This window comes from Microcaecilia unicolor, chromosome 8, assembly GCF_901765095.1.
Source record: "Microcaecilia unicolor chromosome 8, aMicUni1.1, whole genome shotgun sequence".
Taxonomy (NCBI): domain Eukaryota; kingdom Metazoa; phylum Chordata; class Amphibia; order Gymnophiona; family Siphonopidae; genus Microcaecilia; species Microcaecilia unicolor.
This window is the reverse complement of record NC_044038.1, coordinates 245,358,361-245,385,274: the sequence shown is the minus strand read 5'-3', so window position 1 is coordinate 245,385,274 and position 26,914 is coordinate 245,358,361. Positions and strand designations below refer to the sequence as shown.

Sequence of the window (26,914 nt, the reverse complement as noted above, 5' to 3'; positions counted from 1 at the left end):
TTTAGGGGGGAAAAAAGGGACCTCCAACATTAGTACATGCATTAGTTCTAAATAGACTAGACTACTGCAATGATCTCTTCATAGTTGTCTCCCTAGCCAGCATGAAATGTTTTCAGCTTGTCCACAGCACTGCCATGAAACTTATCTAGGGTATTTTACAATTTGATCATGTAACTCTCTCCGCTGGCTTTCAGTAGTTTATTGAATCATATTCAAGATCTTAATGTTAACATTTAGTGGTAAATTGTGTAAATTGTATCATTTATTATAGATCTTTTGCTAAGAAAGTAAGACAGTTGTTCCCAAACCTGGTCCTGAATGCACTCTTGCCAGTCTGGTTTTCAGGATATCCACAATGATTATTCATGAGAGAGATTTGCATGCAGTGGAGGCAGTGCATGCAAATCCCTCATGAATATTCATTGTGGATATCTTGAAACCTGACTGGCTAGGATGTCTCCAGGACCAGGTTTGGCAACTACTGCAGTAAGAGAACCACAATATCAGTCCAGATGCTTGAGGTGTGTGATGTCGTGCCAGCAGGTGAAGACTAAGAATTGCTTAGCTGTGATGTCATCACTTAAGAACCCTTTAAGGTATTTCTCAGTCTCCTGTAGGTAGTAGACTTTTTATGTAACCTCTAGTGGTCGAAGACTTTATTTCCATTTCCTTGGTCAGTCATATATAAAAAATATTTTTTAGGTGTGTAACACCTGGGGGACCCATTAGTTTTTTTGTTGTTCTTTGGACCTTTCCCTTGGGAGGGGTGGGGGGGGGGGGGGGTGGACATTGAACTTAATTGCTGCTAAACGACTTGACTAGTAGTTGCCTGTTATCAGTTCTGCTTCAGTCTTTATTCACTGTGGTTACCTGAAAAAAAAAGTGGCTGCTCTAGAAGGCTTTTGCTTTTGACACTGTTTGCTTTGTCAGACTAGTGTCAGTGCAGGGTTGCTGATGTGTTTTCATTATAACACTGCTGCAGGATAAAAAACAAGTTTGAGGGGAGTGAAGGTCAGCTACTGTGGTGGTGAGAAAATGCAGAGTGTGAGAAGAAACCTGCAGTTTCCTCTTCTCTTGGTGCTGAAAGACTCAGATGAGCAGTGCTATAGTTCGTCTGGCCAAGTATAGCTGGTAGTTTTAATGTGGCTGAAACTGTGTAGACCCAGTTTGGCAGGAATCTCAGCTATGCACCTGCAGCAGTTGCTACTAGAGACGCGCCTCTTCAATTAATCCCCCCCCCCCCCCCCCCCCCGAACTGACAGCAGTTAATCCTTCTCTTGCAGTTAGATCACAAGACTTAGGTTTTGCTTAGAATTTCTGCCTGAATTTATTCTCTGCCTACAGAGCCTTTTGTATGGGCAGAGATTTACCTAATGTAGCTCTTAAGCTGCCTAGCATGGAAAGGCTGGATGATCAGGATGATTGGCTTTATCTAGTCTCTGGAGTAGAGGAGCTATATTTGTCAGTGCAGCAATTTAGGCTAGAGGAAGTGATCCTCTTGGAGGATGAAGTTCCACCTGGAGAGAATCTTTCTGTGGTCCATATTTTTGTAAAGGAGTATTTGTCTAATTTCTCAGGTTTTGTCTACTCTTTAAGATTTTGGTAGATAAGCCCAGTTCTAGTTCCCAGGACCCCTTTTGACTGGTATCAGAAAGTCTTCCAAATGTGTCCTTCAGGTGATAGATGATATCAGTTCTGCAGAATGGGAGGTCCCAGATGTTAGCTTTCATGTTAAGCGATCTATGGCTAGGCTTTTCTTGGTAGTGTCTCAGCAGTCTAAAAGATTTCTAAGAAAGATGCTGTTATCCTCTTTGAGAGGAGGTGCAGTACTGAAAGATCCCCAGGACCGCAGGATGGAGTCTTTTGAAGCAAGTGTTTGAAGTTTCTGCCTCAGCCTTGCAGGCAGCTGTCCGTTGAGATTATGTAGCTCAGACATGTTTTAGGTGGTCAGAGCAATTGGTGGAAAAAGCTGTGAAGTTCTTGGTGAGGAAGGATTGTGGACCAACCTTCTTAAATTTGGGCACAAAGTATTTGTTGGAAGCTTTATATGAATTAATCAGATCTTCAGCAAAAACAAGTATGGTGGTTCTTGTAGTTCCTCAGCTTTGTCTCTGGCTCAGAAATTGATCTGCAGATATTACTTCAAAAAAACATCTTAGTAATTATATTGTAAAAGAGGCTTGCCTTTTGGTGAGCATTTAGAAGAATTGGTTACATGTCATTGAGTTCCTAGACTTCTGGAAGATTGCCCCAAACCACCTTTTAGAGGTTCTTTGTCTTGAAGATGCTTTAGGGAACCCAGGTGATATAGAGCAGGAAGAATGAGTGCTCCTCTGTGCAGTAGATTTCCTTTCAAAAGTCAGAACTTTTGATGTAGACATAGAGGAGGCTAAAATTTCTCTGAAAGACTTCTCAGGTAGTTCCAAGAATTCACAATGAAGATTTGTGAGCCTGCTTTCGGTTGCCTTTGGTATGAGGTCGACTAAAATAATTTTACCACAGGTGGGCCCAGATAACCACAGATCTTTGGGTACTAGAAGTTGTTTGGGATGGTTAAACTCGAGTTTGCTTGGCCTCTTCCCAAGGCATTTCTGGAATCAGCATGTTTGCCTAAAAGTGGCAGCAGTCCAGCAGACCTTATTTAAGATAATTCAGTTAGAAGTGTTCCAGTTCTGCCTCTGGAAGAGAGAACAGTATGTTATATCATTTATTTTGTAGTTCCAAAGAAAGAAGGTGTCTTCATCCAATTCTGAACCTCAGCGGTCAGATTTCTAAAGGTTCCAAGTTTTTGGTGATCAATAGAAATAAAATAAAACAGAGAAAAGAAAATAAGACGATACCTTTTAAATCTGTGATTATAGCAGTGCAGCAGGGAGAGTCTTACTACTTTAGATTTAACGGAAGCTATATATCCCCATAAGAAATACTCATCAACTTTACCAGGGGGAATGCCATCTGTAGACAGCATTCCATGTTTTGTGCTGTACCTTTCAGACTGACCATGGCACTATAGCCATCTTATGCAAAGATAGAATAATATAATGCCTCTGTATTGCTCCATGGTTTGACCTCACCTTGAGTACTGTGTTCAATTCTGATCACTGTATCTAAAAAAAAGATATAGTGGAATTAGGAAAGGTTCGAAGAGCGACCAAAATGCTAATGGGGATGGAACTCATCTCATATGAAGAAAGGCTATTATTGGGGTTGGAGGGGTAGAGGGTGGTGGTGAGGAGGGTTATTATAGCTGCTCGCTGTTTGTTTTCTATTTAATTTATACACAATAGTTGCACAGCATATTCCTTTTTATACTGTGATTAAAAGATCTCTATATATAAAAGGCACTACCAACGTTCTAAATGAAGCCTCCAGCCAGAAGTGTGAAGGGGGAGAGATATCCGGTTTCCCCGTGAGTGTCTGCCCCGCCCTCGCTCTCTCTGTAACACAAACAGTGAAGGAAAACACAGCAAAGCACGAAATCAAATCACTCTCTCTGTAACAGTGAAGGACTCAGAGGGGGGAGGGGAGAGAGGGCAGAAGCCCTCACTATCTTTGTAACACAAACACAGCAGGAAACTTAACACTGAAGGACTCGACTCCGAGGGGGGAGGGGACAGAGAGGACAGACAGCACAGGGGAAGGGAGAGAGGGCAGAGGGCAGGGACACACACACTCCCACATGCACACAGAAGAAAACCTTGCTAGCCCCCGTTTCATTTGCATCAGAAACGGGGCTTTTTTACTAGTTTAAATCATAATTGTTCGAGGCTTCTGCAGATGAGGACAGAGCCCATGGGGATGGGGTGGGGACAAAGACAGAACCTGCAGGGATGGGGACAAACTTTGTCCTCATGTCATCCTCTACAAGGAAGCATTACTCTATAAGATCTATCACACAAGAAAGAGGATAACCATTGAAGAGTTTGGTCCTTGATGCCAATATCTGCTAAACAGTAGAGTAAGAGAAAATGATTTTTTTTTTTCAGAATAGGAAGTGCCAAGGTCTATTTAAGTACATAAGTATTACCACACTGGGACAGACCAAAGGTCCATCAAGCCAAGCATCCTGTTTCCAACAGTGGCCAATCCAGGTCACAAATACCTGGCAAGATCCCAAAAAGTACAAAACATTTTATACTTCTTATCCCAGAAATAGTGGATTTTCCCCAAGTCCAATTTAATAATGGTGTATGGATTTTTCCTTTAGGAAGCTGTCCAGACCCCTTTTTAAACCCCTCTAAGCTAACTGCCTTTACCACATTCTCTGACAACAAATTCCAGAGTTTAATTACACATTGAGTGAAGAAACATTTTCTCCGATTCGTATTAAATTTAATACTTTGTAGCTTCATCGCATGCCACCTAGTCCTAGTATTTTTGGAAAGAGTAAACAAATGATTCACATCTACCCGTTCCACTCCACTCATTATTTTATAGACCTCAATCATATCTCCCCTTAGCCATCTCTTCTCCAAGCTGAACAGCCCTAGATGCTTCAGCCTTTCCTCATAGGGAAGTCGTCCCATCCCTTTTATCATTTTCGTTGCCCTTCTCTAATTCCACTATATCTTTTTTGAGATGCGGCAACCAGAACTGAACACAATATTTCTGGTGCGGTTGCACCATGGACCAATACAAAAGCATTATAACGTCCTCACTTTTTTTTCCATTCCTTTCATAATAATACTGGGGGAAGTGGGGGAGACAAACTCCTGTAGATAAACTACTATTAATCATGGCTATTAATCATGGATAAAACAAGAGCTAAGCCATGTAGGGTAGAGGAGGCAGGCTATGAACAGACTGGATCAAGTGCCAAAGCTGAGTGAGAGTGCTAAAAGACGATAAGGAAGAAGCTTGTAGGTTAAGAAGTGGGGACTTGGGGGGGGGGGGGTGCTAGAAACAGGAATGAAACAGGGTACAACAGAAGTCTGGAGCTGAGAACACAGTTCAGTAACATAGTAGATGACGGCAGAAAAAGACCTGCACGGTCCATCCAGTCTGCCCAACAAGATAAACTCATATGTGCTACTTTTTGTGTATATCCTACCTTGATTTGTACCTGTCCTCTTCAGGGCACAGACTGTATAAGTCTGCCCAGCACTATCCCCACCTCCCAACCACCAGCCCTGCCTCCCACCACCGTCTCTGGCACAGACCATATAAGTCTGCCCAGCATTATCCCCGCCTCCCACCACCGGCTCTGGCACAGACCGTATAAGTCTACCCAACAGACTTTTGTTGAGGAAACAAAATCAGCAAAATTAGATGCTGAAGGACTAGCAGTGGGAGAAGTCAAGATTCTAGGTGAGATCAAATCAGAAAGGACAGCAAAATGTTTTTTTTTCTTTTTTTGGCCTGTTAGAGGATTTAGTGATTAGAGAGGTGAAATAGTTTTGTATCTCAAGTTTAAGCTGATGATTATAGTGTGTGTAATTTGCCTTGTAACGATGAAGCAAGGTCTCGGTTCTGTGTTTTCTCCATGCACACTCCAAGTGTTTAAACATGCTGCCTAAGTAGGTTCAAACCTCATGAAACCAGGGCTGGCGAACAACATGCCGTCTTGATGAGGGGTGGCAAGGAGCAAGTTGGTCAAAGTGTTGCCGTAGGACAGTGTCCAAAACAGAAGCTTGTTTGGGTAAGGGGCGAGAAGTGTTATTTGGGAGAAAGAGTGAACAGAGTAGGGGGTGATCATAGAGGGATTGATGCAGTAGAATGAGCCAGGATAGGATAGAACCTTGGAAGAAAATGCAGTAGGAGAAGTGCAAAAGAGATGAGTAGGTGATCTGACCATGGCACTGGTATGGCTGAGAATTTAGAAAAGGTCAAAGTAGAACAGGAGTGTGGGGACAATACCAATTCCAGAGTGTGTCCAGCGGTATGTGTAGGGATGAATGTAGTATTAAAAGTCAAGATCTGTGATCAGGGAGGTAAAATGCGCATTCTAAAAGGGGTCAATCTGCTTCTTGGACAGAGCACTCCTTACTTTCTCATGGAATTTGCACAGCAGCAAACTGGAAATCTGTGCATTCTTTTGTCGTTTGTCATAGATTAGATGATCAAACTCAATGATGGTTCTTAGCACCAGTTTGTTTTCTATCTCTTGATGCATAAACATTTTCATTCTGGCTAGCTTATTCTTATTGGATCTTTAGACTGGAGGGCTTTTTCCATTGTAAGTGGTTCTCTATTGAGTGGTTCATTAGTTCCTAGGGGAGCTTTGTTGCCTTTGCTCTTCTTCATTATGATAAACAGTGACTGGCCAGGGGGTTGCATGGTTTTTGAGTTAAGACATCACAGCTCAGTAATTCTCGGTCTCCATCTACTGGCAGGACAGCACAAACCCCAGTTGTCTCCACTGGTCTGGGGTTACAAAAGGAAAGAAAATTAGCAGGTAAAAAATAATTTACCCACACTTTCTTGTTTTTTTCCCCCCTTGCACAGCAATTATACACATGGATCAATAAGACATGTCCCCTCCATGGACTCCATCTCCAGCTCAATTGAAGGACTTCATCTTACATCAACTAATGCATTATTACCAGATGATATTTACCAGGTGCTGTATTGCATAGACTTGAAGTCTGTGGTAATGGTGTTATTTATATTTTCTGTAAAGCAAACTTTGACTTTAAACATCAATATAGAGGCTGACCAAATTTTGTTTTCAGAGTCGGCACCAAATCTGGCCTGAAATCCAGTGCATTTTTGGCTGAAACCAAAACTCTCCCTCTGCCACCTCAGGCTGCCCGACAACCTGCCCCCCATCGATTCCTTAGTTAAAATGGCCACCAGGATGTGCACCAGCAGCTAAGATGGCTGTGGGAGGTCACAGCAGCCATTATGACTAAGGAACCAGCAGGAGCAAGAGCAACTGAGAATTGCTATTGCCTGGAAGAGACCACTAGACCACCAGGACATTTCAAGGTATGCCTGGGGAGGGTAGAGGGATTGTGGTCAGGAGTGTGGTCCAGAAGGACCCACCCTCTGCCGGGGGGCAGGGAAGGTGGTAGCAATAGCTGATTTGGGAGGATCTGCATTGTGAGGCACTGTTGTTGTTTTGATTTTCAGCCAAACTTTTAGCTGCTGATTCATTTTCAGTTGAAACTGAGACCATTTCAGTTGAAACTGAGAACCCAGGTTTCAGTCGTCCTCTATATCAATAAATTATAAGGTGTGGAGTGTCTAGGTGCAAACCTTCAGCAAAAAGGTGAAAGTATCCTAATCAATTCAAGGAAAATAAAATCCCACCAGGAGAAGTTTGTAACTTTATAGTTTTATTTAGCATTGCTTATAACTGAAACAAATTCTTATTTGTATTGCTTTATCTGTATTGTAATTCTTACTGGTTTATCTGTATTGTACTTCATCTCCACACATTGTAATCCACTTCAAATCTTCTGAGGTGTGAGTGGAATGTAAACCCCTGGTAAAGTAAAGTAAATTCATTCAAAATGGTTTACAAACATAAAAGACAAGGTGCATGTGTTTGTATTCTATGCCGATTTTAATATGCTGGCTGATTGTGGTGATATTTTTTATTGGAGATTCTGCTTTTCTTTTTTCATTGATTTGTAAACCGCTTTGACCTTGATTTTGTAAAGGCATCAAGTCCTGGAATAAATAATTATCTGTAACACAAGAGGGGCCCATAGTACATGAAGTATTTGTACTTTACTGCACCTTAATGTTTGCAGTTAAGGTGCAAAAATTGCAACGCTTGTGTAGTAATTGCAGGGGGGGGGGGGGGTGCTCAGCATCTGCCCTGCATTTACCACACAGGGTACACACTTATGGGCCACTACATATATACAGGGACAGAGTAGCTCAGGAGCACTCATGCTATCTGTCAAAAGCATGTAATGCAGTGCCAACCTAAAAAATATCTGCAGTGGCAGTGCATGTGACCTCCCTCTCCAGTTCTCTAATGATCAAGGCTTCTTGATTCCATTTGATTCCCTTCCACAATTCTCAAACTTCCAGGGGTCACCTTGGTTACCTAGTGGTCCAGGATGGGCCTCTTTGTGCTCTGGATTCATAATGGCAGCCAGCTAGGATTTCTGGATATTCACACTGAATATGTATGAGAGAAATTTGCATGCAGTAGTAGCAGTGCATGCAAATCAATCTCATGAATATTCATTGCAGATATCCTGAAAATCTGACTTGCTGGGATTCCCCAAGGTCAGGCTTGGGAATGCTGTTTTAAGGTGAGATCAAGTAGGAGATTAAAATCCATAGCAGAGGGGATGGTGTGCCATGGGCCAGAGCCATGGCGAGCTCCCTAGAGAAAAAACAATACAAAAAACTAGGAGTCCATAATAGTAGCATAAATATTACATAACAGTGGGGTCTGTAAGCTATTGCCATCTGTAACCATACACATCCTTCTGTCAGATTACTGAGATGAAATGTCTAATTGGAAGGCAGGTCAGGACAAAATGGCTACATCATTTTTTTAGGTGACAAAAAGCCAAGAACTTAGTAGTGTTTGCTATGCAATTTGATAGAATTACGATATTTCAAGTGCATTTCTTGCAGATATATAAGGTCTGGTTGATGTGCCAAATAGATTTAGATTTTTTATTTATAACCCGCCCTTATCCAGGGCGAGGTACAATATGCACACAAAAATACAAAAAAACATAAAAACAAAACATACCAAGAATTAAATTCTAACAATCATCAGGAATTTAAATAGACAGCCAAAAATGTTCAAAGCACAGCTTTATACTTAACCAATAGTAGCAGAGAAAGCCAAACACATCAAGTGTGCTTTAAGTTGGCACTTAAGTCCATAAATAAGTCTCTTGTTCAAACCAGGAGGTAAAACAATTCCATTCATAAGGCCCAGCACCATAACTTCTGCCACTTAACAAGATTAAGCCCCTTGATATCCAAAGATATGAATAAATTTAAATAACCTTTGGAAATGAATATTGAGCAAAAGAGTGCTTAGCAAGTTGTAGGAAAGCCCAGAGGTGACATAATTGGAGATCTGTATGAACTGCGAAAAACACAAAAACATGTTAACCAAATGAAAGAAACAAACTGTGTGCCATCGTGAGAAAAAGACCTGCACGGTCCATCCAGTCTGCCCAAGAAGATAAATTCAAACGTGTGGGATAAACATAAAGGAATCCTGTGCAGAAGGAAGGGATCCTCAGGAGCTTAGCCTAGAATGGCTGGCAGAGCTGGTGGTTGGGAGGCGGGGCTAGCGCTGGGCAGACTTATACGATCTGTGCTGGGGCTGGTGGTTGGGAGGTGGGACTAGTGCTGGGCAGACTTATACGGTCTGTGCCAGAGCTGGTGGTGGGAGGCGGGACTGGTAGTTGGGAGGCGGGGATAGTGCTGGGCAGACTTATAGGGTCTGTGCCAGAGCTGGTGGTTGGGAGGCGGGGTTGGTGGTTGGGAGGCGGGGATAGGGCTGGCCAGACTTATACGGTCTGTGCACTGAAGAGGACAGTACAAATAAAAAAAGTAGCACATATGAATTTATCTTCTTGGGCAGACTGGATGGACCGTGCAGGTCTTTTTCTGCCGTCATCTACTATGTTTACTTTGCATCAAGGGCAGATCCTATCCTTGATGATATGAAAACAAGTATCCATTCCTTTGCGTCCCTCCGGGCTGGACCAGGATTGAACTGATGGGTTGTGCTCGCCTTCCAGCAGGTGGAGACTGAGAAAAAACTGTGACTCCAGAGCCAATAAGAGCCCTGATCATGTGACCCTAGCCTCAGTATTTTCTCAGTCTCCCAGCAGGTAGGAAGTGAGCCCAATAGTCTCTCTTTTTCTCTTTAAGAAGCTAATAATATTATTGCTAATGATAATAGTTCTGTGCATGGGGAATCTCAGTAAGAGCCTGGACAGATAGGTATTTCTTTTCTTTCTTTCTTGTCCAGCCTCGGGGGTGTTACACTCGGGTGCCCCGAGTCTCTCACCCCCACCCTTCCTCCTCATCTCCCATACTTAGCTGGGAAGGGCTACCCTTTGCTTAGAAAGGTGTATTGCCTTTGGGAGAGGCTGCCACTTTTACTTTAAAGGAAATTAAAAGAGAGGAGTTCTTTCTTTCCCAGACTAACGAGCAAGTTCAGCTGTTCAAACCCAGGCTGCTAACGAGAAGGGCTACCCTTTGCTTAGAAAGGTGTATTGCCTTTGGGAGAGGCAGCCACTTTTACTTTAAAGGACATTAAAAGAGGGAGTTCTTTCTTTCCCCAGACTGTTAACGAGCAAGTTCAGCTGTTAAAACCCAGGCTGCGTCTATTACTGTTCAGCACGTTTTCCTTTTCTAGCTCAGCTGGTTAAAAAAAAAAAAAAACCCAGAGGAAAACGACACAGTGACCGGGACTTTAAGGAGCATTTTCTTCCGCGAAGTTCTTAACTCTGTTTCCTCGCATTTTTGGGCAGCGGGCGACGGTTTGTTTAAAAAAAAAAAAAAAAGGCGCGAAGCGAGAGCTCCGCCATGCAGGGGAGGCTAAAGCATGTTTTGGTCAGTGCCGGCGTGTAGTCTTTTTGGATCGTTCATGTACGCAGTTAGACTTTTCTTCGGTCCCTCTGCTTCGTGGGGCGTCAGCGATTTCTTCCTGCTTTGTTGGCCTGGTCCATCGCGTCTGTTTTTTTAGTGTCTCATTCTTTTAATTTTGGCGCGGAAGGCCGCCATTTTCCCCCCCGCAGCTGTAGCTCCTCCGCGGCGCCATTTTTTTCTGATTTTTCTACTGTGCAGAACGGAACAGAGGTAGTGTTTTTGGCTGTAGTCTGTTGAATCTCAGGAGAAGAGAATTTTTTTCCCTGACTTTGCTGCATATTCCACACATTTTCGAACAAGAACTATGGCCTTGAGGCTGCAGTTTTCAGGGGAGTCATCCAGGGTTTTTTCTTTTCTCAAAGGTCACTCACATTTATTGATGGCACTTGTATCCCACATTTTCCCACCTATTTGTAGGCCCAATGTGGCTTACAATGGCCTGTAATAGTGTCGCCATTCCAGGGTAAAAGATTCTCAGCTATGGATTTAAGCTCCACATGTGGATTCATGGTTCGCCCAGGGTTAGTCCATGGTGCTATTAGTCTATTTTATGCAATCTACTTTTTACTGGGAAGGTTTGCTTGCTTTCGCCTTTATGCACAGCATTTGCACAATTTGTTTGATGTTTGTTGCTGTGTAAGCTATGGTAATTTTTGTCTGTGGGTCTCCAGTGTGGAGGTTGTTCCATGGTTTTAATTCTTTCTGTATGTGTAGAATTTTTTCCTTTCCCAGACATGGTTACAGTCGCGTATTATTTTCTCTGCAGCAGCGACACTGAAAAATATGAATAAACAAACAAGCAAGTCAATAATAAGTAAATATGAATAATGCCCAGGTATGTTAACTCATATAGCTTCAGTTCTAGCGCACTCAGGTTTAGTCTCTAGCGCAAAAGCCACTGGTGGTCTCCTTGCAGGGGTAGCATCTTCAGCTGTGGACTGCCTGGTATGTATCTCATTTTGAGGAGTTTCTTTTTTCAGATAGCTTAGGTGTCTGATGGCTATTTAGTGCATCTACAGCGGCTGCCAATTCATCTGGGACTATAGATAATCCTGTAGCAGAACATTCTATACCTTCTCGGGTATGACATATCTTCTATGGGTGCATAGTTATCGACTGTTTTTTCTTCCCTCTTTAGCTTTAGGGGATGAAATGCTAATTACACGGCAGTTTTTGTATACATCATTTTTTCTGTTCGTATCTGGGCACTGGCCTAGGGACCTAGTGTTGCATGTGAGATTTGGTAGCTCAGGATTTCTGTTTTTCTGCAGCTCAGTTACGGTCATAGTTCCTCTGACCACTGCTTCTGGCACGTTATTCGAGATATTTATGCTTTCTCTTCGCCAAGCTTCTCTCACATGTCTTCCTACAGTCTCCCTATCGCTCTCACAGCAATTCAGGTGAGGTAAGGGAGACTTTACAGAGGCTCTTGGTCCTTCGGCCATTTCCTTGCTCCATTTGTCAGAGTTCAATTTTACTTTCTAGTTCCCAAGCAGAAGTTTTCCTTCAGTCTATTGGGAATCTCAAGACCGTCTATCGCGCTCTTACAGTATCAAAACTTTGTCACAAGAACTTTCAATTCGTTATAGTGACGTTTCGTGCAGGACAATGTTTGGCGAAAGCTTATCCACGGCGGCACTTGCACCCTCAAGCTTTTTGCTATGGAATCATCCTATTTTGTTTGTTGGCGGTTCTTGGATCTTCAAGTTTTTGGCTTTGTAAGCATCCTATTTTGTTTGTTTTCAAGGTATTCTACCCCAGTCTCAATGTCACATGTTTTTCGTATGGAGACATTTGTAGATGTCCTACTGGTAGTTCGTGCAGGGCACTGTTTTTTTTTTTTTTTAATATCCTTAGATCTGCTGGCAGATTATCTACATATTCCTTTCAGGATTGGCTTCCAAAAGTTTGGTACGGTTTGAGATTCTGGGACACCATTTTTTTCCATTTCAGGCTCTGCTGTTGCATATCGCAACAGTCCCTCCTGCTGTCACCCAACTTTTCGTACTGGTGGCAGTGGCTCTTTTGGAAGAGGGAATTCTACGTTCCACTATCTAGATGGCCGACTAATCAGGGAAACTTATTATCAAGAGAGTTGGCAGGTCTTAGACTGAGCGGGACAATATATATATATATATATATATATATATATTGCCAGTTCTTAGGCTGGCTACTAAAGGTGGTCCACATTCAAATCTTGCTTCTAGGTCGCATTCTTTATGTTCAACATTATATTCAGGTTACTGTCCATGACAGCGACTTTTGGAGTTCTTTCCTGGGCTATACTTTTCTTGACGTTTCTCTGATATTCTGTCATATCCAGATATTCCTCTCGGATGAATCCCTTCAGCTGAGATAGTCTCTGTATTCTCAGTAGTGCAGCACTCGGTTCTGCTGGTTGAGATTAAACATCCTCACTGCAGGTATGTCTGTAGAATATACACAGTGGACAGTTTTTATCGTCCCTTCTCAGTTTCTGTGGCTGGGGTGCCCGTTGGTTAGGCAGGCTACCCCGTTTTCAGTGGTTTTCTTTGGCAACTTGTCAGTCCTTCCATTTCTTAGAAATTTGCATACTTTATTTAGCTCTAGAGGAGTTTCTTTCCCTTCTGGATAGCGAGGAGTTGAGAGTCTGTCGGACAATTCCTTGGCAGTAGCCTATGTCTTTTCTCAAAGAAGAATGTAGAATCTACTCTTCACATGGCAGAAGACGAGTCTTTTAGCATGGGTAGGTTTTCGCCTTACTGCCACTTTCACCTTTCCATGTGGCGGAGTAAAAAAAAAAAAAGGATTAATTAAGAGCATTTTTCTCTTTTATTTCACCCTAGTTCCAGGGGAATGGACTCTCACCTTCTGAGTGTTGTCAGCTGCAGCTGATAGTACCTTAATGGGACGCTTCAATTCTAGACCTTTTGCTTTCGCTCTGTCGTCACAGGTTCCTTGCTTGGTCTCTCGCTGAAAAGTCTCGTCAGTGGCAGGGGGAGATGCCCTCTTGCGGCAGTAGTCTTCTCTATCTCTTTCCTCCATTTTTTTCTCTTAGCTTGTCTTTTTCAAGAAATCGAGACACATGGGGATCCGGTAGATCTGGCAGCTTCATATAGGTCCTGCGGTCCGTGATATGCGGATCTTCAGCATCTTTCTTGGCGTCTTCTCTACATCTTCCTGTTTGCAGGGCCCTGCTGTTCCAAACTCCCATCTTTCATCCAGACCAGGTTTCTTTTTTGCCTTATGGTTTGGCTGTTCTACGGCCTTGCTGAGCTAAGTCAGGATTTGATGCTTCAGTATTTGTTACTATGCTGCGGTTGCGTCTTCAAGCCATGTCTCTCTCTGTTGGATAACGGATGTTCTCTCTTTTCTTTTCCTGCAAGTTGCATTTGTTTTTTCTTCTGGTCCCTTCTTTTTCTGTCTACCGGAGTTTCATGTTTTTTTTTTTCATCTTTCTCAATTGTTTTTTTCTTTCTGTTCTGGGGTCTTCTTTGTGAGTACAAGATCACAGGAAATTCAATAATTTTGATATTAACAGAGATCTTACCAATTGAGGGAGCTGTTACACGGTATCTCACAGCTATGGAACATTTTCGGCGCTGGGCCTGTCTTTTTCTCCTAGTCGGTCGGCGTAAGGGTTTGGCCGTTTCTTCCTTACTATATCTTGATACATTAAAGAAATCAGGACTTCTAATTGTCTTCTCTCCGGGGACAGTTACAGTAAGGGCTAAAACACGTTCCACAACTTGATAATCGGTTGTTCCTTGGCAGGATGATTTTCTCTGGGTCCTCAGAGTACTTTTATACACTAGATGGTCATTGTCGCCAATAGGCGGTCTTTGCAACTCCAGTATTCGCATCGGGTTTGATAGGGTCCCTCCCGTAAGATTACTGCTTTGGTACTTCCCATCAGTTCAATCCTGGTCCGGTCCGGAGGGACGCTAAGGAAGGAGAAATTAGATCTTACCTGCTAATTTGCTTTCCTTTAGTCCCTCCGGACCGGACCAGGCCCCTCCCATGTTTCGTCACTTTTTCAGCGGAATATTTAAAAAAAAAAAAAAAAAAAAAAAAAACCAGATGCTAGTATATATATAGAACTTTAAGAGGGCCTTACCACTTCTCTGCTGAGAGTTGCTGGTGAGTTCTAATTCAAGTGCCAAATTCCACTTCTCTGGTAGAGTTGCTGGTGAGCTTTACTATAGGAGGGACATACCACTTCTCTGGTGAGAGTTGCTGGGGTCCACAGTTGCTGGTATATATATAGGTGAAACTTTAAGTGAGCCATACCACTTCTCTGGTGCGATTTGCTGGTGAGCTATAATACAAGTGAGCCATACCACTTCTCTGGTGAGAGTTGCTGGTGAGCTATAATACAAGTGAGCCATACCACTTCTCTGGTGAGAGTTGCTGGTGAGCTCTGATACCTGGCATTGCCGGGTGCTTTGTGGCTGCTAGGATTCCATAAGGCATAGAAGGTCTTTCTTTCTTTCCTGCTTTGTTAGTCAAATACTGAGGCTAGGGTCACATGATCAGGGCTCTTATTGGCTCTCTGGAGTCACAGTTTTTTCTCAGTCTCCACCTGCTGGAAGGCGAGCACAACCCATCAGTTCAATCCCGGTCCGGTGGGACTAAAGGAATGTAAATTAGCAGGTAAGATCTAATTTCTCCTTGTATTATCATCCCTTTTGTCATCAAGTAAGAAAAACTTGTTGCACAACAAATGGCAATATGCTACTAACACTGAAGAGAAAACATTTAGGAATTTACTAACTTTGAGTCTCTACCAGAGCAATTATGGCCACTTTACCCTGGTGTTTGATTTGAGTTAGTGTGGTCTTCTGGGCAGTGCCCATGATCAGTTCTAGCTATATAGCACTATTTGTGTATATTTTTATAGTCTTGTTTTTAGCTTTTATTCTTCTCTTTACTATCTGAAATGGCATTCCTTTTCTAAGTATGTTTTTAAACCTTTTGTGGTTTTAAATTATGTAATTCACTTAGATTTGGCTTTGCCATGAAGTAGCGATTAATCAAAATAAACATAAACAAGTACACGGATAGCTGCTGCTTACTGTATTTGCAATTGGGAAGATTACTGAGGTGTTATTAACAGTATAGCAAATATAGCTACAGATATAGTGGATGAGTGGCCTAGTGGTTAGAGCACCGGTCTTGCAATCAGGTGGCTGGTTCAAATCCCACTGCTGCTCCTTGTGAACTTGGGCAAGTCACTAAACCCTACGTTGCCTCAGGTACAAACTTAGATTGTGAGCCCTCCTGGGACAGAGAAATATCCAGTGTACCTGAATGTAACTCACCTGAGCAAAATCTAAATAAATAAAATAAAATATATATTTATGTTTGTTTAACAGGACCAGAAGGCTGTCAGTTTTCCACACTTGGCAACTGGAGGCGAGAACAGCAATATAATGCACAGTCAGTCTGCAGATGGTCATTGGTCTGTGACATCTTATACTGTAACAAAGGTATTTGTTAGCCTTTATCGTACATAAGAGATCTCATAAGACTTCTCTTTCCTCATGCTACTGTCAGCTGGCTGCCATTCTTCACAAGTCCCAACAACATTAAAAAAAACAAAAAAACTAGGTTGTATGGCAGATTTTAGATTTTTTTTTTAATCCTTTTAAAATTATGCACATTATGTTCAATGTACAAAATCTGTAAAAGAATTTTCTCATAGCCGACTCCATCAATGCTGAGTTTGGGAAGTAAGGGTGTGTGTGGATGGTGCTGGTAGTGAGGTATTGTGACTCTGTGTCTTCCTTTTAATCAGGAAATAGAGGGCTACAGGATTGAGTTTTTTTTTTTTTATTAAAATGTTTGGGGGCAGGGGGATTAGATGTATATGTTCTTTTTTTTTTTTTGTGTGTGTGTGTGGGGGGGGGGGGGGGGGGGGGGGGGGGAAGGGGTTGAATCACAATTGAGTGCCCATAAAACAGAGGGTATAGGATTGAGTTTGGTGGATTAAAGCTTGTCACAAGAGGGATGTTCTACTTTTTATTTATTTTCCCATAACTTCCAACAGATCAATCCAGAGACTTGTGGGTTGTGTCCCTCTACCAGCAGGTGGAGATAGAGAGAACCTCCGAGGTTGGGCAGACTGGATGGACAGTCAAGGTCTTTTTCTGCCGTCATCTACCATGTTACTATGTTTGTTATATGTGGACCTGTGCAGCCAAGTAAAGCTCAGTATTCTTTCTATCTAGCAGGTGCAGGGACATCTCTGCAGCTCTGGTTTGATCTGGCTACTGGTGTCCTTTGGGCCTAGTTTAGCACAGTCAGGGGTTGAGTGGTTGTTTGTAGCTTCTGGTGTACACCTGGTGGTGCCAGGTCCCTCCCGGTCTCCCCCTACCTTTCCTCCCTCACCCGGGGCTGTGGGCCTGATGGGGTGTTTCCTTTCTCTCCTGAGTATTAAAAAAAAAAAAAAAAGGTATGCGTCTCTTTAAGAGACTTTGTTTTTGCTTAATCATGTGGAGGAGCTAGACAGGCTGTCGAGTCTGTTTGAGGGGCAGGCGTTTGTGGAGCATGTCATTGCCTTCTGAGGCGGCTAAGCGCTGCTCCCGGTGTGGGGGCCAGAGAGCAGCGTCGGGGGAGTATGAGTCGTGCCGCCGTCAGCCCACAGCGGGTGTTCAGCGCGATGGGGGTTCCCCTCAGGCGTCCGGTGAGTCGGAAGCACAGGGGATAGTTTCGGCGGTTTCCTCTGGGCAGTTAGTGCAGCGTGCTTCGGCGGGCACCATTTTTTCCTCTCAGGTACGACCAGCTCCGCATGTGGCGGTTGACAGACAAGGAGGCACAGCATGCTTCTGTGGCACAGGCTCCGATGGAGGAAAGCAATTTAGAGGGAGCAGGGGGAGTCCCTTTCAGTTCCTTTTTCCCTGGATTTTGTTTTATTAATGCACAATGCCTTTCTTCTTAAGAAATCAGGAGCTTCTCTTCAGGCAGTCCTGTCTCTTCCTCAGCAAACTTCAGTTGCTGCAGCCTCTCAGTCTTTCCTGCCAAAACGTCCCCGGGTGGAGATTTTGTATCCCCAGGAGTTATCTGACACAGATGGCCCGGTTTTGTCTCCGGGCTCTCCCTCAGAATCATTGGATTTGGCAGATGAGGTCACCCTGCCTTCTGAGGAGGGGGATGACTCGACGGCTGCCCGCCTTTTTCACAGGGAAGAGCTTCCCTCCCTGATTATTAGGGCTTTTGAGGTTTTGGCCATTTCATCTCCTGAATCGTCAGGGGGAACAGGTCTGGTGCCCTCTATTATGTCTGGCACCAAATGCCCACCTCATTCCTTTCATGTGCATGAGGCCATGAAAATCCTTATTTCGGCACAGTGGGATATGCCGGACAGCGGGCTTAAGGTTGCTAGAGCTATGTTGCGTCTTTACGCGCTGCCTGCTGCTGACTTAGACTTGCTGAAGGTTCCTACAGTGGATTCATTAATCACAGCAGTCACTAAGAAAACCACTCTCCCTGTGGAGGGTGGCATGGCGCTCAAGGACCCTCAGGATCGTAAGTTGGAGATTTGCTTGAAGATGTCCTTTGAAGTAGCAGCCCTTTCCCTGCAAGCTTCAGTTTGTGGCTACTATGTGGTGCGGGCATGCTTATCATGGGTACAGAAAGCCTCCTCTCCGGAGGACCTTGTAGCTGTTTTGCCGGCCTTAGAGTCTTGTTTAGCCTTCCTTGCGGATCTTCTTTTTGATCTTTTGAGGGCTTCGGCGAAGGAGGTTTCCCTAGAGGTCACCGCTCATCGCTGGCTGTGGTTGCGACATTGGGCTGCAGACGTGGCCTCTAAGTCACGGCTGGCAAGGCTTCCTTTTAGTGGAAAGTTTTTGTTTGGGTCAGACCTAGAACAGATTGTGAAGGACCTTGGTGACTCTAAGGGCCAGCGCCTCCCGGAGGACAGGTCCAAATTTGTGCGATCAGCGGGACCTAGACCTAAGTTTAGGGATACACGTCGTTACCGTCCAGGTCGCGGGGCCTCTTTTCAGAGAGCAAGGTCTTCTCAGAGACCTCAGCCCTTTCGAAGTGACAGGCAGACCTTCCTTTCCGATAACAGAAACCAGACCGCAGCCAGATCCGCCCAATGATGGGGCCCTGGTCCATCTCCAGCCGGTTATTGGGGGCAGGCTGTCCCCATTCCCGGTGGAGTGGACCAGGGTAACATCTGACAGATGGTCTTGGAGGTTATCAGAGGCGGCAACAAGTTGGAATTGGCTCGTCCGATAGTAGACTCGTTTCTGGAATCTCCTTGCAAATCTCCCACCAAGGTGCGGGCAGTTCATCACACCCTCCTCAACTTACAACGACTGGGAGCCGTCCAGCCTGTACCCCCAGCAGAAAGAGGGTGCGGTCGATACTCCATTTTATTTATTTATTTTGTTACATTTGTATCCCACATTTTCCCACATATTTGCAGGCTCAATGTGGCTTACATAATACCGTAAAGGCATTCACCAAGTCCGGTGAGGGACAAGTACAAAGATGTATAATGGGATAGGGAAGATAAGATACAATCGTTGGGTTAGGGTAGAAGGGTTTGATAAAGTCCAATACGATCTTTGATAATGAAGTGTTGCAGGGTTGAGGCATTTAAGTTGGATCATTCGGGTATGCCTTTCCAAATAGGTGAGTCTTTAATAATTTTCTGAATTTTAGGTGATTGTAAGTTGTTTTCCCACATTTTTGGCAGATCATTCCACAGAAGCGTGCTTATGTAAGAGAAGTTGGGCGAATGGGTAGTCTTGTATTTTAGTCCTTTACAATTTGGGTAGTGGATATTCAGGTAAGACCGTGATGAATTGGTACTATTTCTGATTGGGAGATTGATCAGGTCGACCATATAACCTGGGACAACACCGTAGATAATCTTATGGACCAAGGTGCAGATTTTGAAAGTAATACGTTCTCTGATAGGAAGCCATTTATTTTGTGGTGCCATACAAGGGCGGTTCTTGGCGACCCATCCTAGATCTCAAGTACATCAACAGGTCCTTACGGGTTCGGCATTTCCGCAAGGAAACCCTCCACTCAGCAATCGCAGCAGTACAGCCAGGGGAGTTTTTGACGTTTCTCGATCTCAGAGGCCTATTTACACATTCCAATTTGGCCTCCCCACAGGCGTTTTCTTCGCTTTGCAGTGCCCGGTCGTCATTTTCAATTCAAAGCGATGCCCTTCGGCCTAGCCACAGCACCCCAGACTTTTTCCAAGGTCCTTGTTGTAGTAGCGGCATATCTCAGAAAGGAAGGGATTCAAGTCCATCCTTATCTAGACGACTGGCTTGTGCAGGCATCTTCTTTCGAGGAGAGTCGATGGGCAACCGACAGAGTGGTCGAATTGCTTCAATCGCTTGGCTGGGTGATCAACTTCCCAAAGTGCAGCCTTACGCCCTCCCAGACACTGGAATACTTGGGAGTGTGCTTCGATACCCGAACAGGGATAGTTTCTCTTCCTTCAGCTCGAGCACAGCGGTTGCAGGGTCAGTTGTGAGCTCTGTTCCAAACTCCGAACCCGCAGGCTGGGGACTATGTACAAGTTCTGGGTTCCATGGCCTCCACCTTGGACGTCGTAAAGTGGGCCAGAGCTCACATGCGCCCCCTGCAGTCGCACCTTCTGAGCCGTTGGTCTCCTCTCTCGGAGGATTATGAGGTTCTGGTGCTATATTCGACCTGTCTGCACACAATCATGCACTGGTGGTTCATTCAAAAGAATCTGGTGTCGGGCATCCCTGTACAAAGCCCGGAATGGAAGATTGTGACCACGGATGCGTCGCTGTCTGGTTGGGGGGCTCATTGCCTCCAACAGCCGGCCCAGGGCATTTGGACCTCAACGGAGGTGTCTTGGTCCATCAGCCTCTTGGAGTTGCAGGCGATTCGTCTGGCCCTTCAGGAGTTTGTCTCTTCTCCGTTGTTGCCCAGTTCGAGTTCTCTGACAATGCGACGACGGTCGCCTACATGAACCGTCGGGGGGGGGGGGGGGGGGAGCACCAGGAGTGCACCACTAGAGCGCAAGGTGGCCCTGATCTGCCGTTGGGCAGGGACTCATCTCTCTCTCTTGACGGCGGCTCATATAGCGGGGTCACCGAATGTGCAAGCGGACTTTCTCAGTCGCCACCTATTGGAGCCAGGGCGGGGGAGTGGACACTCTCCCCACTGGCCTTCGATCAGATAGCTGCCCATTGGGGGATGGTAGTGATGGACTTAATGGCCACCGCATTCAATACGAAGGTTCCCCGTTTCTTCAGCAGGGGAAGATAGCTGGGCTCGGAAAGGCATCGATGCTCTTCTGCAACCTTGGCTTAGGGGCTTGCTCTATGCCTTTCCCCGTGGCCTATGGTGGGCAGGTTACTGACTCGCATTGCCAGTCATCCCAGTCGAGTGATCCTGGTGGCCCCGGATTGGCCCAGACATCCCTGGTACGCGGATATGGTCAGGCTCTTGTTCGATCGTCCTCTCCGGCTCCAGGCGCAAGATGGTCTCTTGCTGCAGGGACCAGTCATGATGGAGGATCTCTCCCCCTTTGGTCTTACGGCCTGGCCCTTGAAAGGGCGAAGTTGAGAAGGAAAGGGTATCCAGACCCGGTTATTGCTACGATGCTTCAGGCTCGGAAAAGATCCACCTTGATAGCTTATGCTAGGGTGTGGCGTACCTCCGATTTGTGGTGTGTGAGTTCGGGATTGTCAGCGGCTTCGGTATCGGTTAGCCTTGCGTTTCTTCAGGAGGGTGTACAGAAATCACTCGTTGAGTTCTCTTAAGGTGCAGTTGGTAGCTATGTCATGCTTTAGAGGCCGGCTTCAGGGGGCGTCGATCACCTCCCACCCAGATGTGGTTCGTTTTCTTGAGGGGTGTAAATCAGTTGCATCCTCTACACGTGCCAGTTCTGCCATCCTGGAACCTTAATCTAGTTCTCAATTCTTCAGCGTTCTCCTTTCAAAACCTTATCAGTGATTACGGTTAAGGATCTTACCTTGAAGGCAATTTTCCTAGTAGCCATTTTAATGCTGTTCCTACAATACAATGAGACATTTTACTGTGTAGCTGAGGGGCCAAGTGCGGATATATAGACGGGGACAAGATAGGTAGTACAAAGTGGAATAAACAGGTGGGTGGAGTGGAGGAGTGGCCTAGTGGTTAGGGTGGTGGACTTTGGTCCTGAGGAACTGAGTTCGATTCCCACTTCAGGCACAGGCAGCTCCTTGTGACTTTGGGCAAGTCACTTAACTCTCCATTGCCCCAGGTACAAATAAGTACCTGTATACAATATGTAAGCCACATTGAGCCTGTCATGAGTGGGAAAGCTTGGGGTACAAATGTAACAAATATAAAACTCAAGACAATTTACTATATATGTTTAGTTAGACCAGTTCCTCATATCTTGGTTAAGTACATAAGTACATAAGTAGTGCCATACTGGGAAAGACCAAAGGTCCATCTAGCCCAGCATCCTGTCACCGACAGTGGCCAATCCAGGTCAAGGGCACCTGGCACGCTCCCTAAACGTAAAAACATTCCAGACAAGTTATACCTAAAAATGCGGAATTTTTCCAAGTCCATTTAATAGCGGTCTATGGACTTGTCCTTTAGGAATCTATCTAACCCCTTTTTAAACTCCGTCAAGCTAACCGCCCGTACCACGTTCTCCGGCAACGAATTCCAGAGTCTAATTACACGTTGGGTGAAGAAAAATTTTCTCCGATTCGTTTTAAATTAAGTTACAGGTGTTTGCAGAAAGCTAGTCCAGGTGTGGAGTGAGTGGACACCAGCTGTATTAAAGGCTTGGGAGAAGAGCCAACTTTTCACCTGCTTTCCGAAATATAGGTGATCTGAAGTTAGACATAGCCCCTCTGGGAGTAAGTTCCAGAGTGTAGGGGATACTCCTGAGAAGGCTCACTGGCAGGTATCACATTGTGCAATTCTTTGATGTGGGTACAGATAGTGATGCTCCTTGAGAGGACCTTCGAGGTCTCACAGGTGTGCAGAGGCTAATCTGTTCTTCAGAGTACTTTGGTCCATTTTGGCTGAGGACCTTGAAAATCTAAAATTTAGCCCTGTAAGGTACTGGTAGCTAATGTAGTTTTTGAGGGAAGGGTGTGATGGGATGTCATGCCACTTCCAGCCTCCTATCAATCATGCTGCAGCATTCTGTATTTAATTGGAGCTGGTGCAAATGGAATTACAGTAGTCCAGCCATGACATAGCATGGACCACTGTGATTGGACTCATCTTTTCAATATATGGAAAGAGGTCATAGCTGCTGCAGATGGTAGAAACGATTGTTGAAAGTTGTTTGAATTTGCAAGATCAGAGTAAGTGATGAGTCTAGAAGTATCTCAAGATTTCTGACCAGTGGTTTTAGGGGGAGTCCATACTTAAGTTATTTTTCATTTGGGTATTTGTCCACTGGTGTTAGGAACCCACAAAATCTATTTTGCTTGGGTTTTTTTTTTTTTTTTTTGCTTTTTACTCTTTTCTGAGTTGCAGTTAAGATAGGCAGTCAGTTTATTCAAAGCTGTGGGTAAATTTGGTTCAATAGGTATGAGTAGTTGCACATTATCAGAGAAGGGAGTGCTGTAATTGTGGGGTGATCAAGATGACATCTATCAGATTCCCCGTGGCTTGACACCACTGGTTAGCCAGAGTCTGCTGGGCACCTCACAAATGGAGGAATGCCACGGGTGTGACATGCACATTGGAGGCCATGTGGCTTAACAACCTCAACATCTACCCTGCTGTGACCTGATAGCTGTTGTGAACCTGATAAGTGATGCAAATGAGTGCATCTGCCCTCACCTGAGGAAGGTAGGGCTTGAACCATGTCTAGTAGGCCTCCAATGTATTTCAATTACTGAATTGAGAGCAGGTGGGACTTACAGTTACTAGGATTTGTAATCGAGTACGCAAACACCCAAACTGTTTTCTGCATGGATTCTTGCACACCATCCTTTGACGTGCTCTTTACCAGCTAGTCGTCCGGCTAGGGATACACCAGTCTGCATAGCAATGCTGCGAGTACTACAAGACACTTTGTAAACACACTGGGAGTGGATGCAAGACCAAATGGCAGAACATGGTACTGGTAGTGGTGTTTCGCTACTTGAAATATGATACACCTCCTGTGACATGGATGTAATTGGATATGAGTATAAGCATCCTTTAAATCTAGAGAACATAGCTAATTGTTTGCCTGCATCATGGAAGAAGGGTGCCCAGGGAATCTTCCTGACCTTTTGTTTGGCAGAAATTTATTCAGGGCCCTTGGGTCTAGATGGGAAGACATCCCCCCCCCCCCCCCCCCTGTCTTTTTAGGCACTGAGAAGTTCTTAAAATAGGATTCTTTCTTCTTCCCCTAGTGGGGCAAGTTTCACCCTGCAGGCCTTTAAAAGGGAAGAGTTTCTCTGTGAGCATTTTCTGATGCCATGAGCTGAGCTTTGAAGCTCTTGGAGGGCGTTAATGCCAACTGAGGGTGTACCCCCACCTGCACTACTTTAAGTACACCCCCCCCCCCCCAGGTCTGAGGTTAACAATGGGCCCCCTTTCTTGAAAAAGATATTCAGCCTCCATTTGAACAGTAGGTCGTCCAGTACAGATATGCTCTGCTGGAGCCAGTCAAAAGCTTGTCCACTTTCGATTGGGGGAGCTGGTTGGAGCTTTTGAGTCTGTTGCTGCCTATGATGGGAGCACAGAAGCTGGGCCCACTTGAGGAGGGAAGGATGAGGGCAGTGAACCTACGCCTTTGAGAGTAGTAGGTATTCTTTCAACATATGCCGGAAAACCTCCTAGGAGCCTGCAGGATTGTGAGCCAAGACATGGACTTTATGGTATCAGTTCTTTTCTTTTGAGGTCTGCCACCTCTTCCAACTTGTCCCCCAAAAGATTGTCACTTTGGCAAGGGATGTCTGCCAACTTTTTTTTTGACTTGCTGGCTTGAGGTCAGAGACACAGCCATGAGAGTTTGCACATGCTGATACCTATGACAGAAAATCTGGTCATCACATTAACAGCATAAAAAATGGCCTGGGTGATGTGCTTCTGCTTAGTGGCTGTCTAGTGAAGTTCTGTGGGCTGCCGTGGCTGGAGAGTGCAAACTGTAGTACACTGTATACCAAGTTCAAGTAAATGCTCATGTAGAGATAAGACTCGATGCAGGAAATGAGCATCATGCTCTGAAACACTTTCCTTCCAAAATACTTGAGTGCGAGCATCCTTGCCTGGGGGAGCGAAGGCATGCGTCTTCAAGCTTCTGGCTCTCTTGAGAGTGGATTCGACCACCACTGAAAGGTGTGGAAGCCGTGGCTTCTCAAATTCGGGAGCCTTCTGGACTGTATACATAGCCACCTTTGGAACTACCTGTACAGAGAATGGGGTCTCCCAATTCTTCATCTGTGCAGTCTTAATGATGTTGTGCACAGGCACTGTCACAGCTTCCTTAGGAAGTCATAATCAACGACATGCAACATCTCAGCTCTGGGCTTGTCCTTGATCTCCATCTTAAATGAAATGGTCTCTGCCATTTCCCTCAAAAATTAACGAAAAAGTTCCTCTGGGGGAGACTAAAGGCGCATGGCATCTGTCGGTGTCGGCTCTAATGCCTGAAGAGGCACCAGTGCTGAACACCTGACAGAAACAGCATGGATCTCCAGGGTGGGCTAGAGCAGCACCATAGTCTGTGCCAGCATCCTTGATGCCCCTACACTGCACCAAGCTAGGATGTGCCCCAGTTACTCCTGTAACATGACCTGGAGCTGCTTCTCAAGGGCAGGCATTAATAAAGGTGTGTGTTTGGGGGGGGGGGGGGGTCAGTGCTGGTGTGGAGACAGCTTGTGATGATGTTGGAGTCATATCAGAGGCAGGGTCCCAGTTTCGGGGGAACTGGGGCATTGGCACCGCTTCCATAGAGGGGAAGTGATCCTCATGGCACCAACTATTTTTGGGTACTGGTAATGACGGTGCCCTGGAGTTCCTGGTGCCATGCTTCCAAGAAGGTCAATGCTGATGCTTCTTCGCTGTCAGTGCCCAGCATTGGCGTCCCTTGGTGCCAAAGACAATGTGGAATCTTCGCGATTCTGTGGTATCAGGTCCAAGGATGCTCATCCTGATTAGAACACTGTCTGTGCCCAGTGTCGAGGCAGAGGGAGGCCTTCCACAATGCTGATGTGTCTCCAGTGTCCTGTGCAGCTCCTGATGCCATGGGGACTGATGCTTTTGATGTCAATGAGCCAGACTTCTGCGTGTCAAAGAATCCTCATGCCAGGGCCTCCTGACTTTTCTGGGTTCTTTTCTGCATTTGAGCTCAAAGAGACCAGTAAGAGGCCTTATGATCAGGGCCCAGACAGGTTAGGCACACATCATGTGTGTCAGTCATAGATGTGGTCCCAGCACAGTCCATGCATCGCTTGAACGCACTGGAAGGCTTCTTGGACATTGTGGGGAAGATAGCCACAGCAAAAACAAAAGACCCGACCTGGAGCTCAGGCTTAAGGGGCTGCAAGCCCCAGAAAAAGGAAAAAAAGTTAGAAAGGCTGGCAAAGTAAGAAAAAAAAAATAAAGGGGAAAAACAGTAACTGATACAGAATGGGTCCCACACTACTCACAAACAAAATGAAGAGGCAGGAAGGTAGAGAGAAACTGAAGTTGACGATGATTGAAGAGACATCTTTACTGCTCTGTGGAAGATGAAACTGCGAGTCTTTTGTGAGTTGGGCAGGCAGGAAGGCACTTGCGCGTGCATGATAGGGACCTGCCAAAGGCTTCTAGAAACAATAGAACACTGGGCAGCGTCTGCACTGGCACTCTGTGGATATGCCACCCATATGTGAGAAAGTAATGTCCTGCTTGTCCTCGGAGAAATGGATTCTGACAAAACAATGGGTTTTAAGCCTGTAAAACTGTATTATTTCTTGAAATGTATTTCTCAAGTTTGGCCAGCAGGTGGTGCATGTTTGTTTAAAGCTGTTACAGAGAACTGACTATTCCGTCTTTAGTAACATACATAAGAGATAACCTGCAGTGATGTGGCCAGCTAGTTTTAAAACTTGCTCCGGCTCTGATTGGCCCAAGAGCTCAAAATTCAGCTAGGACTACTGGCTTTTTCTCCAGTCTTTGCCAGGTAGCAAAGAGATCTCTTATTTGAGGCCTGTGAACGTTATATTTGATAATCTGTGAGCAGCTATATGTCCTGATCTCCCAAGGTACTATCTAGATAGTAAACAAATGTTTAGATAGTGTTATAACTGATCCGTATTTCAGTTACTTGTTACTGTTTACTCCTTGTCTGTTCATTGTTCTAATTTTTCATGAGAAACATTTTTATTTTATTGCCTCTGCTTGTCTGGACTGACTAAGAATCCTGGTGGTTTGTGTTGGGTCTGTGAGTGCTTTCCAGAAACTGTGAGGC

General features: G+C 44.9%; 1 protein-coding gene across 1 annotated transcript in view; it reads left to right on the top strand.

Moving 5' to 3' along the window:
- LOC115475687 (protein MTSS 2-like) overlaps nucleotides 1-26,914 on the top strand; it is a 293,373-nt gene that overhangs the window by 254,052 nt on the left and 12,407 nt on the right. The window contains exons 10-11 of the mRNA XM_030211609.1: nucleotides 6,445-6,559; nucleotides 15,882-15,995. Coding sequence (XP_030067469.1) covers nucleotides 6,445-6,559; nucleotides 15,882-15,995 — 229 coding nt within the window. The remainder of the gene's footprint in view (nucleotides 1-6,444; nucleotides 6,560-15,881; nucleotides 15,996-26,914) is intronic.